The following is a 15,260-nucleotide window of genomic DNA, read 5'->3' on the forward strand; positions in this document are numbered from 1 at the left end:
TGAGACAGACTGCCAAGCCACCAGTTTCTCAGCTGAGCACCCAGACTGGAAAGAAAGAAGCATCTCTCCATATTAAACCCAACACAAATGAAAAAACTAACTGCACCTGTGAAGAAAAACACATAATCTAACTAGCTGTATGCTCACCTTCTCCTCCAGACACTTCTGCAGTTAACTGAAAAATCTTTCCCCTCCCCGGAGCTGAAATTACCCATATGGCCGAGGCGGCAACGGACACACATATCCAGCTGGCAAACAGGTTTTCTTCATTCTACCAAAAAAACCAGCCAATATTTCCTCACCCTGTGAAATCTATGAAGAACTAAGACTAACATTTCTTTAATGAGACTTTAAAAAATATTTATATAATGCCAGTTATTTCAACCTTCATCAGAAAACAGAGCTGTTACCTCCCATGCAGCCTCCAGGGCTCTCTTCACTTTAAGTTCTCTATGAGCTAAAAATGGCATTTTTCCTGTGTGCAGTCCAGGTCCCTGGACAGGACGTTTCATTTTTGCCATGCTAGACAAGGAGATTACACAGCGAGAACTGTACCTTTCCGATATCCAGTTCCTTTACCTTATGTGAGGTAGCAGCCTTTTTTCCAAAGCTGGCTTTAAAATACTTTGACAACTTTAAATATCTTCCCCTCTCCCCTGTTGTTACCTGATTAATCTCAGAGTTGGCCCAAGGGATAAATGCATTTGGTCACAGAAAGATTATCGATAGGAGTTAACAGCTGTCTCTCTGCTGCAGTTAAATGTGTGATTACCCCTGTGCAGAGACACTCTATTAGGTGTTATTTTAAGTAGTACTGGCAGGTGCTCCAGCCGCTGAGCGTTCTCTCAGGACACCGGAGGGCTACACTTCTACTGCCGCAGCCTACTCCGCAGCTTGCTCAGTGTTGGCTACTCCTGCCTGCTGCTTGAGGAGCGGGCACACCTTTAGCCACGTGTCATAGCCCCTTATCACCAATGTGAAAGGGCCACAAGAAGACAAGGTTGAGGCAAGATATTTGAGTCTTCCAGTAAAAATAGGGTAACCACACCCTCTCCATGGGTTGGCAATGTTGGCCAGAGCTTAACAGAGCTGACATGAGGTGTTCTCATACAGCGAAGGGAAGAGCATGTGAAAACGGTAAGTAAGCATTCATCGAGAGCACTCACAGTAACACATCTTACAGCAAGGTTAATAGTATCCCAGCCTACACAACAGCACCAGCAAGGCAGACAAATAAAGTGTTACAGTCTAACAACATACCTCTCACCTTCACATGAGGCGGATATCTACATCTAATACGTTATCAGCAGATTGCACACTTATCAGTATATTGTGGCATAGATCTGTACAGATATCAGCGGTTACGCTGCATTTCCGAAGAGGATTGCTCTGCTCAAAAGGCTGTGGTGCGCAGCGGGGAGGTTGTGCCCATCACTGACCTTGTGGCTGCTGTTTAGGCATGACCACTTAGGAATGTCAGCGTGAGCCACAACCCACCCTAGATCCCATTCTTATTCCTGCTCCTTGGATGTTGCCTGACCCAGGTAAAAGAAGCACTCCTCCGGCGGGGGAAGCCGTCTCTTGGAGGGCTAGGCTGGTCTCACCACTAAGCTTCCACACTTCCAGGGCTCGCAGGTGGCCGAGGTCCTGAGACGGCAGCATGCAGCGTGCTCTTAAAGACAGCAGATATTTAACAGCTATTGGCCTCGTGCTGCATGGGGCCAGCTGCTCTGAAACTAGCAACTGCTCTGTTGGGACAAGGATATTTCCAGCACAGTGTTTCTATGCACCGGGGGCTCTGGACTAACAGCTGCCATTAAGTAAGTAGCACTGTCCTCCTCCCTTGCAGCCTCTTCCTATTTCTCTGCTGCTCTTTCTCCAGTTGTTTTGCAATCCTCCGTGCCAGGGACTGGAACCATGGTTTAGACACGGTTCCCCAAGTCCACGGCAATAGCTCCAGGTGACACGTGCAGTGCAAGTAAAAGCTTGCTGACTGTTGACACAATGATGCCTTGTTGACACAAGAAAGGAAACCAACAGAGGATGACTATTCAAAGGTTGAGGTGCGTTTTCTGGCTATGAGGAACATATTCTTTCCCCCCTTTATTCCTCCACCCCGCCAAAAAAAAAAAGGGGGGGGGGGAGGGGTGTTAAAGGAAAGCAGCTTGGGTCATATCTCCAACAGAGCTGGCACGGCACTGCTGAAACACTGGCATTTCAGCAGTCCCTGCCAGGTGAACTTCTGCCAGCCTATATAAACACATGTTTACACAAGTGAGGATCACACCAGTCTTACAAAAGCTATGAATAACTCCAGAAGTAACCCGCAGTTATAGAGAAAATAAAAGGTTCTTATTTTCAGGTTCTTTACCGGTTGCACAGAGTATTTGATCAAAAAGTTTTTCTTGCCAACCGACTGGTGACTTTTCTATGGTGCCACTTCAGGACATTTGTTTGGTGATAACACGCCTTTGTTATTAGCAACTTATCCAAAGCCACAGGTAGGAAGAGATAAACTGTGCAAATATAGGGGTATCACACGCTGCCAGTACTGCTAAGGTTATAAAAGGTACATTTCTCCTGAAACAGTCATAAAAAATTGAGGGGTTAACTGGGAACTAAGATACTGCTCAAATAAATAAAATTCACCCCAGCACAGAAGACTTAACGTGCAGGCCACCTTTGAGCCTTAAAAGGGATTTTGTTGATACACAGGCCAGGAACTGGCTGCCTTGACAGGGAAAGGGAAAGGTGCTTCACATGCACGGGGAAGCAGCAGCTTCCAACTGTCTCGTGGATCCAGTCCAAAGACAGTATGAACAGCTTGTTGATTATGGCTGGCTTCATGCCAGGCCTTTCATATATGTGCTTTGGGAAGCTGAACACAGACGTGCCTATAGAGAGAACAAATCCTTCCTGGGTCGGTCACGGCATCTTCCCTCTGCAAATCTCATCTATCAACTCTGAGCAACGCAGGCTGCCAGGGTGATGCTTTGAATGAAGCCACATCCATTCCTCCCCAGACAGATATTTTCCCTGATATTCTGGAGGCGGTGATCTTTGCAGACTACAAGTCACTGATGGTATTGCTCTGTATTAAACATCCCACAGCAGGCAGACGAATCAATAGAGATAAGCCACTCCAGAAAACAGCTCGTGTACTTTTTTCACTTGCTGCAAAAGGACTTCCGTCATCTCATAGACATTTCTAGATGGCGAAAAGCTTTTTACATTTTCCCTAGCGCATCACGTGCCACATGCTGGCCAGAGTTTCACAGTTTTGTTGCTAGCAAGTTCAAGAAACAGATATTTTATTGACCATTTTGTCCTGACACACAGTACTAACTCACCAATGCAGTTATCATTCAATTCAAGGCTTGTTATAACATCCCTTCAAAGTAAGAAAGCACATGCTTTTGCTGGCCTATGCCCAGATACATGCAAATTTATGCAAACACATGCAAATACACATCTGCTTTTTTTTTGTCAGCGGATGTTGGCAGGTTGTAGATATGATGTAGTGAGAAGCACTAGCAAAACAGCAAAGAGGAGGGCTGAGAAAGTTGAGAAGATCTCTGCATTTCTTAAGAGCTTTTGTTCAAGTGTACTAAACAGTTGTTTAAACAGTCCAGGCCTGTGAGACTGACAAGTGCTTTAGCAAACCCCATCCTATTGAGTTAGTCAGTAGGCGATCAAGGAAGTTACTGCAGTGATTTAAGACATCTGCCCTTCATCTTATTGTTCAGTCCTGTTAGAAAAAATAACTTGTACGACATTGAGAAACCAGTGAACTATAATTCAGAATGTGTACCGAAGATGAGACACCCTCTGTGAAAGGGTTGTCAAAACACGGCTTCCCCTCCCTTCAGGCATCTACCTTCAGTGCTATTGACCTGGCAGAGACACTGTTGCCAGCTGATTGCACAGCAATTCACAAATCATTTCACAGAAAGAATAAGACGACTCTATTAAAATGCCCCCTTAAACAGGAATGGGAATAGGAGAGCACTTACCACATTGCACTCTGACCCTACTGTGTACAGGCCCACGGGACTCAAAGGTTTTCCACCCTGTCCATGTCTCAAAGCTGTTGAAGACCCAAAGGAAACCTCCGTCTCCTACGCAGGCATTAGCTCAGGTGAGGGTTCAGCTCCCCACTCTGAGGTGCTTCCCGAGCTATTTGCCATTAAAGCTGGAGACTTGGATTGGGTCAGATGTCTCAGAGAGGAATCCCTTCACTGGGAAGCACTCAGGAGCCACACGAACCTGCACTGTTGAGAATCTGCCCCATGTCCTTGCTCTTACAAGTGTCTGTTTCATTTTCTTGGGGTAGGGTGAGAGACTGTGGCAATGGACAGCTGCTTCAGCCTTCTTCCACAAAGTGCTAAGAAACGGGGTAATAGCAGCTTGCAGGAACCCTCGCTTGGAGCTCCTGAGTTTGGATGTCCATTCATTCAGGTGAAATACAGCCATGGATGACTCCTCAGGCTGACTTGACCTCTTCCATCCAGTCTTTTCCCTCCCCTCAGGTTCCTGCATTCCCAGACTAGCAGGAACAATGGAGGCAATTGCACATCACAAAGGCTTTGGCATTTCAGCAAGTACCTCTGTACAGGACCTAACAAGAGGCACAGTTCAAGCCTGTCTTAGAACAGTATTTCTCAACCTTTTACAGCCAAACTACCATCTTGTGTTCTGTCACCACCAAGGGTTTCAGTTGCCACCAAATCAAAGGTTGGCTGTACTTTGAGCATTTGCTTTGCTTGCTTCCTTGCTTGCAATCAATGCTTGAGGTTTATTAGCATTCATTGTTAACAAAATGCAGTTTTCAGCCATTTGAAAGGTCATCTTCTGATACCTTACACACTATTTTTGGTCCATAGGTTGAGAAACACTGTCATCCCACCCTGGTTTAAAGACCCTAAGAGCTGGGACACGTTGGTTAACCATGCTCACAGTTTTTCTAAGAGGCCTGGTGCAATCCACAAGCTGAAGTTAAAGCCATTCCAGAAATTGCAGGTAACCTAGGATCTGGCATTTTGACGACAGGAAATGAATGTAGATGCAACTTTTCCTTTCTTCAGCAAATGCCTAACCTGCCAAAAAACACAGAAGTTCATAATGTACCGTCTGAACCTGTGCATGCAGACACCACATATATACATACACGCACCCCCCTATACACATGTATATGTGTACCTAGATACATAAGCATATCGGAGACTACAACGAGCTCCAGGAGCCTTTTCATAGCTGTAGGCATGAAACCTAGTCATCCCTTGAGATTTGCTGCCATTATAAAAGAACTACCCATTGATACCTCCCCAGAAGTATTTGGAGTACCAGCTAATGCCTGCTTTGTGCTCCTTGATTACAAATTGACTGAAGCAGGGAACCCCCAAGTCCATACCGCTGCAACGTCAGACCTGTGTCATAGGACTCGTTGTCACTGTTCCCCTGGTAAGGACAGACAGCTGTGGTGTGCAGAGATGTGTTAGGAAGCAGCGGCAATGCGGATCATGTACCTGATCCCCAGCTTTTCCAGAAGGAGCCATGTGGATTGGCTGATCGTTGTCTAAGTTTCGGATGCTTGGGTCTGCCCCATGGTCAAGGAGCAACTGGATGATTTCTTTCTGGTTCTTGTCATGAGGCAATGCAGCTGCCATATGTAAAGCTGTGTTGCCATGTGCCTAATGCAGTGGAACAAAGAAGAAAAAGAAGAAGAAAAGACAAAAAAAAGAGATAAACCTCCTGATAAGCTGTGCCACCTATGCAGAATTTTCCTAGAAATGGACTTGTGAAACAAGAGCTGAAAAAGCCTCGCACGATTGCTTACTGGGAGGTGAGGGAGTATCCCCGCTCCATTTCTCCCATGTATGGCTGCTCATGCAGGAGATTTATGGATTTAGAGTTTTCTTTCTGACAGAGCACTACAAATTGGGGGGCTTTGATGGTTTGGGTACAGCTAAGAAATAGTCCTGTATCAGCAACATTCCTAATCACTGCAAACTTCTGCTAAATCGTACCCTCATGTAAGCAGAGACCTGATGAGTTATTTGAAAAAGAGAAGGACAGGGGCCCTGTGACATCCATATTTATCCAGTAGAAACAACAGGAACTATTTCACTGGGAAACATTTAAGTCGGTCCAAGGGACACAAAACCCATTATGCTGCGTCACCCATTAGACATGGGCTATGCAAGGATCAACAACAGCAGAACCGTTTGTGCTCTTTGACTGTGCGAGCCCTTCCAGGCCACCAAACTCATGGCACTAAAAAGAGGTGCTTTGAAAGGTACCAAGCTGTCCCAGTGGTCCAGCCAAGCCAGAGGTCCAGCAGCCCATGTCCCTCAGTGACTTTGTGTACCATGAACCAAACAGGGCTGCAGGTGGCTTGGCTCTGCAGCAGACAAAATAAATCATGCTGGGCTCAAACCTTCTCCTGGTTGCTTCCCAGAGTGCTGAAGGTACCGCTTGGCTTTATTTTCATGGTGTTGTCATTAAGCAGAGTCCTGAAGTCAAGGGCCTACTTAAGCATATACTGTCTCCAGCCTTTTTCAGTAACAGGATTGGCACAGAAACAATAGACAAAAATTGTTGTGAAGCCACAGGGGGGCGCAGGACGGAACATACTGCAATTTGTTGCCCAAAAACTCTGCTATCACCAGACCGTGTAGAAATCTGTGCCTCTGCCTAGTCAGGTATGACTGGTAACGGTTTTAAATGAGAAAAACCTAATAAGCAAATGTATAAGGCAAGGTATTTTTAGTCTACAAGAAGTATCATTTAGGCAGCTGTATATTTTTTCTCTCTGAAACAATCATACATTTCACATGAACTTGGAATGATTGGACACAAATTGTAACGTGTATTATTATCCCAATTGTTAAAAGGAATACATATGATTTCCAGGTCCTATTTACCAGTGAGACATAAGGGACATTGAAGCACAAAGCAAAATAGCAAAATCTTAACACCTATTCTCAGGCAAGCCATTTTTTACAAGCCCTGAACAAGCAGATCCTTGTCAATTGTATCATTCCATAGAGTCAAGGGATAGTTACAAACTCTTTACAGGACTTCTCATTAAAATGGAAACGTTTGCATTTGTTTGCTGCATCTTTGTGGCAGGAGCACCAGATAGCTTCCAAATCCAGGCATAGGGCTAAGAAAAACAAAGCAATCTGACAATGCATGATCTTGAAGCCTCTCCATTGACTTTAATAGGGCTTATGCAAGACAATGGTCCAGAGCACCAATGTGTAGGCTCTAGGAATCCTTCAGGTGAAAAACACCTCAAAGGCCTCAATGCTTTTCTCATTGTGAAATCCACAAAGAAGTGGAGTTGGAATGAGACAACCCCAGCAAGCAGTGGGTGAGCCACGGAAGCCAGAACATAGACTCCAGCATCCCTGTTTTCTTGTCATCTTCATACTTGGAAGAGCTAAAAAGCCAGGACGGGTATCAGACAACCTTGCTATCATACTTCACGCTGTCCCAGACAGCTCACCAACAAGACTGAAGACTCCAAGTGATCCTATCACAGTAGGAAGCTCTCACAGGATTGCGATCAACAGACAACAGCAGACTCCCACAGACAAGCTAGCACCTGCCTAATGGGTCTTAAAAGATACAGAAAGAATGCAGTGAAAAGGCAGCAGAAGGCCCTTCACTGTACAGAAAGACAGAAACTCACTGTTATTACCCACATACACAAAGCAAAACATGTTTCCTCCTGTCCAACAGAAATCCGTAGAGGGTAAAAATGTGAAGCTGCCCAGTATCTGCTTCCCAAGTTGAGCAACTGAGTTGACAGAAAACATTCAATTCCTTCCTGATGGACACAAGCATGAGGATGCTCTAGTGAGTACACGCAAGGCTGAGAGACTGAAAATCTTGAAATGAAAAGCCAGTGCATTGACCCTCTCAAAACAGGGAGCCCTGTTCTTTTCCTCCCCTCCCTTTCCGGCTCAAGAGTACCCTTCTGCAGAAGCACCCAGAGTCACCCACTTAGTCCTGCTGAGACAGGGAAGCTAGCCAAGAGCCAAAGCTCTGCCTGATGGTGCAGAGCGATGTCTCAGCTAAGGCACAGGAATGTCAGGATTTTTGCTCAGGAGGATGGGGGAAGCTGATGCACCTGCAAGATAGTGTCACTGCTTGGTATCTGCTCAGAGGTGAAGTATGGGGCAGCAAGGGGATGGGTGACACAACAGCAGCACTGAGCTTGCTTTATACAACCTAGGAAATTCTGCACTGAGGAACCGATGTTAGCAAGACTTCAGCTCAGTAAGCAGGGCTCCACAGAGTGCCTAAAGCAGGGCCTCAAGCCCTCAGAGTCACAGGTGGTTTACTTGCCACAGTGCCTAGGCTCCTACATGCTCAGCAAGGATGCTGACTCGCTTCAAAGAGCTGGTTTCCTCACGCTCCACCTGCCTGGCAACATCAGCCACTGATTCACTGCCTGCAGCACGTGCCTTTCTGCTGTTACTGCTCCTGGAAGCTGTCAGGGCTTGGTGGGCCCTGTGAATATTGTGATTCTCCGGGCACAAATTTGCAGGCACAAACAGAGCCAGGAGACTTACAAATAACATCTAAGGCAGAAAGAGTTGCCCCTCCTTCTTCCCCCCAGCCGAGCATGCGTCACACGGTATGGGATATCCCTTGGGTCACTGGGGTCAGCTCTCCCGGCCGTGTCCCCTCCGACCCCGTGTGCACCCCCAGCTACTTGCCGGGGTGGTGAGGAGCAGAAAGGCCTTGGCTCCGTGCAGGGACTGCTCAGCAGGAACGAGAACATCCCTGTGGCATCAGCACCGTTTCCAGCACAAATCCAAAGCACAGCCCCGTACCGGCTGAAAATTAACTCCATCCCAGCCAAAACCAGCACCAATAGTCACAGACACTGTCTTGTCTTGGACCTGATCTACTTCAAATATAGCTTTAAGGAGGATTATAAGGAAGGATTTATAATGGCAAATCTTCAAATTACTGTAAACTAAACCATCTTCCTAAATGGCTTCCTTTGGGTCTTTCTGCTGAAAGCAGCAAGACTGCAGAGACCTTCAGCTATCCAGCGTCCTGCAGACCTCCCACCTCCTCTCAAAGCTGACAGGCCACCAGCACAAAAGATGGTGACAAAGATATTCCCCAACAACAAGGTGCCCCTTACACACACAGAGAGCCCAGAATGCAAATGCAATGTGGCAATCTGGGAAAATCTAACCACAAGGCAGCAATGTCTACACCGGACAAATTGAAACAGAAGCTTTGTCCTTCCTATGGATGGCATGTTTGACAGATTACTTGATACATGGCTGCCCTAAAATGCCGTCTTTCAGCACAGTGTTGGTGCCAATAGCAAACCACTACATCATTGCGGAGGTCTTTTCTCAATCTTCAGCCTAATGTAATAAAGTTCCTGTTCCTCCTCAAGAAACTGCTTCCCATGTCCTTCCTCGTCCCTGGTTGCCTCAGTCTCTCAGCTCCTGCCTGCTGGGAGAGGGGCCTGTGTTTCACGTCACAACTCAGAGTTCAAGCCAGGCAATGTTTTCCAGGTGAAGTGTCTATTTATCAGAAAATGCATTTTTGGGTTAAAAAAAAAAGTAGTTGAGATTCACAAACTGTTGCTCTTTTCCCTCCAGAAAAAAAATGCATGTGGGCAGAGAAAAACTCGTTTCTGGAGGACCCCACAGATGTTCTAATGCCTCTGTCTGCATGCAGCCTCCCACCACAGCACAGCTCTCACACTGCTCACGGCTTCTCCTCTGCCTGTGGACGCGCACACAAATCCCGTCCACACATGGCCAAACTCACCTTGTTATTGACAAAGTCCTTGGACTTGAAAGCATTCAGCTCCAAGAAGTACCTGAGCAGGGAGATGTTCCCATCTTGGACTGTATAATGAAGAACTGTCTTGTTGCTTTTCACATCCTATTTAAAAACAGAAACCCCAAACAAAATAAGAAACATTCTGCAGAACGAGCTGAAGACATTACATAAACCCGTCGGAGAAAAGCCCAGGCCGGCTCTGCAGCTAATGGGGAGCACCTCCTTCCCTTCAGTGGCCCTCTTAACTGTCCAGTGTTTGTTGCAGGCTGCAAGTAAGTAACTCCAAAAGGCAGCAGCTAACTCTGCAACCAGTCCCTTGACGGGGGAACAGGCTTTCTCCTTCTGTCAGTAGTTCATTCCTTCCCCAACAGTTTGAGCACAGCGTAAGCATCAGGCAGTGCAAGGGAGAGATCCCATGCAAACAAACAGCACACGGATAACTGCGCTAGTCCCTCACCCGGCTGTAGATGGAGGCTCCTGTCTGCACCAGGAGGTGGATACAGGACTCCAGCTCTTCGCTCTTGTGCTGAAGATCTTTCTGCTGCTCCTCCATCAATGTCTGGCACCCCTGGTCCCGGAGCAGGGCGTTGTGGGCCAGAACAGCACAGTGGAGTGGGGTATGGCCTGGAAAACCAAGTGAGGGAGGGAGCTAACCACAGCCCCAGCGACTACACTGATGTACAGAGAGGAAGCGAGGGCTGGCGGGGAGAGAATATGCGTCTCTGCACGTGCGTTGTTAAGGCACGAGCCCTTCTCTGGTTTCAGAGGTACCATATTGGCTGCATAGACACTTTACGGGGCGCTCCAGCATGCGCTTACTACCAATTGTGCGCTGAATCACCACCGAATCATCAGCACCGTTGAATTCTGTGGCATTTGAGAGCACAGCAACAACTCTCCCCCAGGCAGTTTCTGAGGCCTTTCTGGCCTCCTAGCACACCACCAAATACCAGTGCGTCTCGGTCAATGAAATAGCCAGTACGGTTTTTTCATCTTTTTAATATCACGGTAAAAGAGTCGTACGAAGGGTCTTACCTTCAAAATCCTTCATTTCTAAATCAAGAGGGAAACCTAGTGACAGTATAACCTAGAAGCAACAGAGAAATGGAAAATTTTAGTTCAGCAGAATGCTGTCCAAGCTAAAATGAGTCAAAACTAACAAAATCTAAAAACAAACAAACAATCAATTAGATAATTGTCATTTAACTACAAACTAAGCCCTTTGACACTAGATTTCAGTGCTGTGAATCTATTTCCTAAGAGGGACATTCAGGGTTACACAAGATAATCATGTTCCCTAGTTTCCTAAACCTCACCTACGCAGAGCATCCTATTAGATTCTCAGTTCAGAACCACAGGTTAAGTCACTGCCCCCAGCTTAAGAGTGCCAGCCTCCTTTCACCCCGGATTAAGCAAAGGCACCAATGATACCAATTCATATTTATTCTGAGTTACTGCTGGCAAGGATAAATGAAAATCTCTTCTTGACTTGTATAGCCAAACTTTATTACCTAAAATTTTGCTGACACTGGAAATTCTCTGATTGGATTTATTTACTTTTTCGGTTTAATGTGCAGCAGATACGCAGCAGCGTGACAGGTTAAAACCACAGCTTGTTGCAACGGCTGCAGCAATGAGGACGCGGAGCCTATAAACGCCATGAAACAGTGGTCTGGAGATGAGCACTGCTTAGATTTATCAGAGAGTAAAAATTTTAAAACCCTTTAACTTAAGAAAATGATACATTTTATATGATGCAGCCAAGTAGCTCCTTGCCTATATTATGCATTTTTTGCTCTTGATTGAATAAACTAAGTTGTTCACGTTACAGCATCTTGCCTAAGAATTTTTGCATTGCAGTGACTCGTCCAGAACCTTGTAAAATTAGACAAGGCGCAGGACAGAATCCTTCTGCTGAAGGATTATCCAGAACGGTTAGGGCTTGTGCTCTCTTTTCAAAACAATAGTATAACATATCCAGATCAAATATTGACAAGTAGCTCTGAGCTGCTTGATGATTAGAGAGTAAATGTTTAACCCATTAGAAAAAAACCAATTAAAATAAACAAACAAACAAACTGTAAAGCATTTCATGGCTTTGACCTCACCAAGAGGCAAGCCTGAGTGCATTTTCCCTTGTTATGTCAAGGGGAAAAAAAGCAATCCCAAAACAAACACAAACCACCACAAGGCACTCTGGGAGGCTTTGTTGGAATCATCTGGATGTAAAACACTCTCCCCACTGAATGAAACACCTGTTTTCCCAAGAATATGCAACGTTATACATTAACTGCCTGCTCATGACTTAACCCAGGGCATGTACAAGGCAGAGCTAACGAATACTGGAAAGGGCCTGCCAGCGTGCCAGGTACCCCCTGACACATCCCTCATCCTCAGGGGACCCTGTGCTCTGCCCTCAGGCAAACTCAGCTCTGCATGAAATGCAGAAATGAAGCGCTGCATTGAAGCTGCCCATACTCGGTCCTGTCATGAATCCAGGAAGGCAGTTTTATTAATTCCATTTCATGGCCAATAGTTAAGCACTTAAGAGACATGTTCCAGTATGCTTATCTCTGCTACGTAATACCTTCCAAAAACTCCCACAGTGCCTTTTCTAATGTGATAATTTGCTCTTCAATACTGCTAGATTCTGGCTAGCACACAACTTAGATGTAGACCCTGTCTACAGAAAGATCTGTGAAGCAATAGAGAAGCGAAGATCTGGTCATATAAGTCATGAGCCTCTAGTGGCTTCTGGCCATACGGGAGTTTCTCTCATGCCCTGGAAAATCTTCCTCGATGGATTGTGGCTTTGCATAAAGCGACAAATGTGTCTCATTTTGAAGTTTGTACCTGTGCTGGCTCTGTCTGCAGGGTCACACCTGCTCTCTGGCTGGCTTGAGTCTGGACTAATTTGTTGCTCCCACCTGGATGATGCTGGCATCAGAGAGGGGGTTCCTCCCTCTCCTCACACCACACAGCTGCCTGCAGCCTCTGGGGAAGCCCCTCCAATGCAGGCATCAGTACAACCATTGGGGCTCGAGCCAGAGCAAGCCCACTCTGCCTGGCCTGCCATCAGCAGATTTAGAACGATGATCTACTGAAAGGATTTATCTTCCCCGAGATACGCTAAAGTAATTTCCTCTGTAACAGGAGGCTGATGTTAGCTGCAAGTATAGTCCTAACCCAGGAATTACCCGGGAAGTCGGTTACCAACACAATGGAAAAGGAGCCTTCGGTCAGTCTTCGTTGCTTACTGACATCTTGCCTTCTGAGACAGGTATTTAAAGCCACCGACACTGAGACTTTATTGTAGGCTTATACTGTTAGCAATTAAAACCATAAAAGCTTTTCCTACCTGAAGAACTTGGGCATACCCGTACGTTGCAGCAAGATGTAAGGCTGACTGCCCTTTGTTGTCTACAGCATTGACATCTGCTCCTGTCTGGATCAAATCATAGACAATAGCTGGCTGCCTGGCAGTGACGGCCACCAGCAGGGGAGTCTGAAAATAGCAGCACAGCAGAAAAAAATGTGAGAGTCTAGAAAGCAAATGCTATCATAAAACAAGGAACAGGGAAAGGCAGTTTGGGCTGAATGGTATCTAGAATCCCAAGGATTGTGGCGCATAAGCCTAAGACAGCTCGCAGGCAGATTTTGAATCCCCCGTATTAGGACCCGTGGCATCATGCGGCGGGGGGAGAGCATTTCCCAGCTCCTGCTGAACTCCCTCTAGTGTTCTTTGGCCCTAATTTGGATGACAACCTAAGTTCAGCATTTTTGAAACACGGTTTATGTCAGGTGCAGCACTCGTAGCATAAACCTGTTGTTCATAAAACAATTCCTCAGACTGCCAACATACACATATTTTCCTGGACCAGTGTGGTCTTAGATCACTCTATGAACCATGGTCTGAAAAGAGAAAAAGCTCACTCGCATTCTACCTAATTTCAGGATCCTGCTAGATGCACTTAAGCAAGACACATCGATGCCCAAGTCTTCCTTTGCAGCAACAGAGAGAGAGCGCGCTGGATTTTTCAGGGCACCAGTTGCTCTCAGTCATGCAAAGCCCGTGCCCATCCCAAACACCACTGTTTGCAGGAGAAAGCGGTCAGTATTACCTTTCCTCTGTGTTCCTTGGCATCAAGTCTTCGCAGCAATTTCATGCGCTCTGCAGCTGCCAATGTATACGCCCTCATACCTTTAGCTGCATAAATATGTAGAATTCTAAGACAAGTAAATAAAGACACTGATCACTTCTTCGCCATCAATCACCCTGGGAGCAAACAGTTTTATAGGGCAGCATAGCCACTTTGGGAGTTTTATACCCAGTGTTCCACAAAACCATGCCATAAGCCCCAAAGGGCTTGACCTTGAAAGCACCCACTCCCAGAGACCGGGCTTCCTACCTCAAAATAACTGCAGCTTTCAAGAGCCCTCGGCACTCCTGAGCTTTGACATGCTGTCTCCTTTCCACTTCAGCACTTTCTTTCAGGTGAGATTTGCCCTTGTGCTGGGAGGGATCTAAGTCCTCCCCAAAGCCTAGTGCCGGGGCCCAGCGTACCATATCGTACGCGTGTATCGCTTGCTGGGGTGATATGGCCTCGTACGCGTTGGTGATATCACGCCATCCACAGTTACAAACAGCCTCTTCTAAATGGTGTATTTGTAAACAGCCTGTTAAGCGCTACTTGTTTATCAAAACTACTGGTGAGAGGGACCAAGTCCTTATCTTGTGCATACGACAACGAGCTATCAGATCCCGTAGCAGTTACGGGCTTGCTGGTGACATGGCCTTTAGTGACAGGGAAAACACTCCCCTCCTTCACCGTGGTTGCCTGGCTCTGTGGCTGGAGCTGGAGAGAATATTAGACAGAGCTACACGCCACTTCCATTCCCCCAGGTCCTATTCGCAAGGGTGCTGGGCGTGCACAGGTAGCTTTGCGCTTCCCTTTTGCACAGGAGGAGACCATCCTACAGGCAGCCATACCAGCCCCTGGGTTTGTTCCGCTCCGGACAGCAACATTTGACTTTTTAGTCAGAAGGTGGTAGGCAGTCCTCTCTTTCCTCAGATAATTTCGTACTCCAGAGCCACACCTTGCAATTCCAGGAAGTAGAAATGCAACTTCATGGCTAGTCTGATTTTCAGTCAGGCTCAGCATTAGCTGTGGCTGCACACCCATGCATCCCCAGGGATGCCAACAGAGGATAATAGTGATTGGACTAACATCTGAACTGCAGGAGTGCTTCTGTGAGTAAGCACTTCTTGAGTAAACAGTGCCTCCAGGCCATTTTTGGATCATGGAATTCCACCTTAGTCTGCCTTAACATGCAAATTTAGCAGAAAGTCTAACAGCTGATCTGTGGCTCTAGCCTGTACGTACATTATTGAACTAATTGATTGCTAAACCAATGCTGGGTTACCCTTCTGGATA

The 15,260-nt window shown here is 46.4% G+C and overlaps 1 protein-coding gene across 1 annotated transcript; it reads right to left on the minus strand.

Moving 5' to 3' along the window:
- Positions 1-2,514: 2,514 nt before the first annotated feature.
- Positions 2,515-13,409, minus strand: LOC104641740 (NF-kappa-B inhibitor delta). Its single transcript, XM_010310481.2, has 6 exons — positions 13,184-13,409; positions 10,861-10,912; positions 10,283-10,449; positions 9,811-9,927; positions 5,526-5,690; positions 2,515-5,096 (listed from the first exon to the last, which is right to left on the minus strand). The coding sequence occupies exons 2-6, from the start codon at positions 10,874-10,876 to the stop codon at positions 5,025-5,027; spliced, it is 537 nt and encodes a 178-aa protein (XP_010308783.2). The 5' UTR covers positions 10,877-10,912; positions 13,184-13,409; the 3' UTR covers positions 2,515-5,024.
- Between the last annotated feature and the right edge of the window lie 1,851 nt (positions 13,410-15,260).

The sequence above is a fragment of the Balearica regulorum genome, chromosome 23 (assembly GCF_011004875.1).
Source record: "Balearica regulorum gibbericeps isolate bBalReg1 chromosome 23, bBalReg1.pri, whole genome shotgun sequence".
Classification (NCBI taxonomy): domain Eukaryota; kingdom Metazoa; phylum Chordata; class Aves; order Gruiformes; family Gruidae; genus Balearica; species Balearica regulorum.

Bases quoted from the DNA above. Each gene is read 5' to 3' on its own strand.
- LOC104641740 (XM_010310481.2), bottom strand. The intron at 9,928-10,282 runs GTGAGGGACTAG...GTTTTTAAATAG, and splicing joins GAGCCTCCATCTACAGCCGG to GATGTGAAAAGCAACAAGAC. The intron at 5,691-9,810 runs GTGAGTTTGGCC...CCACTGCATTAG, and splicing joins AGGACTTTGTCAATAACAAG to GCACATGGCAACACAGCTTT.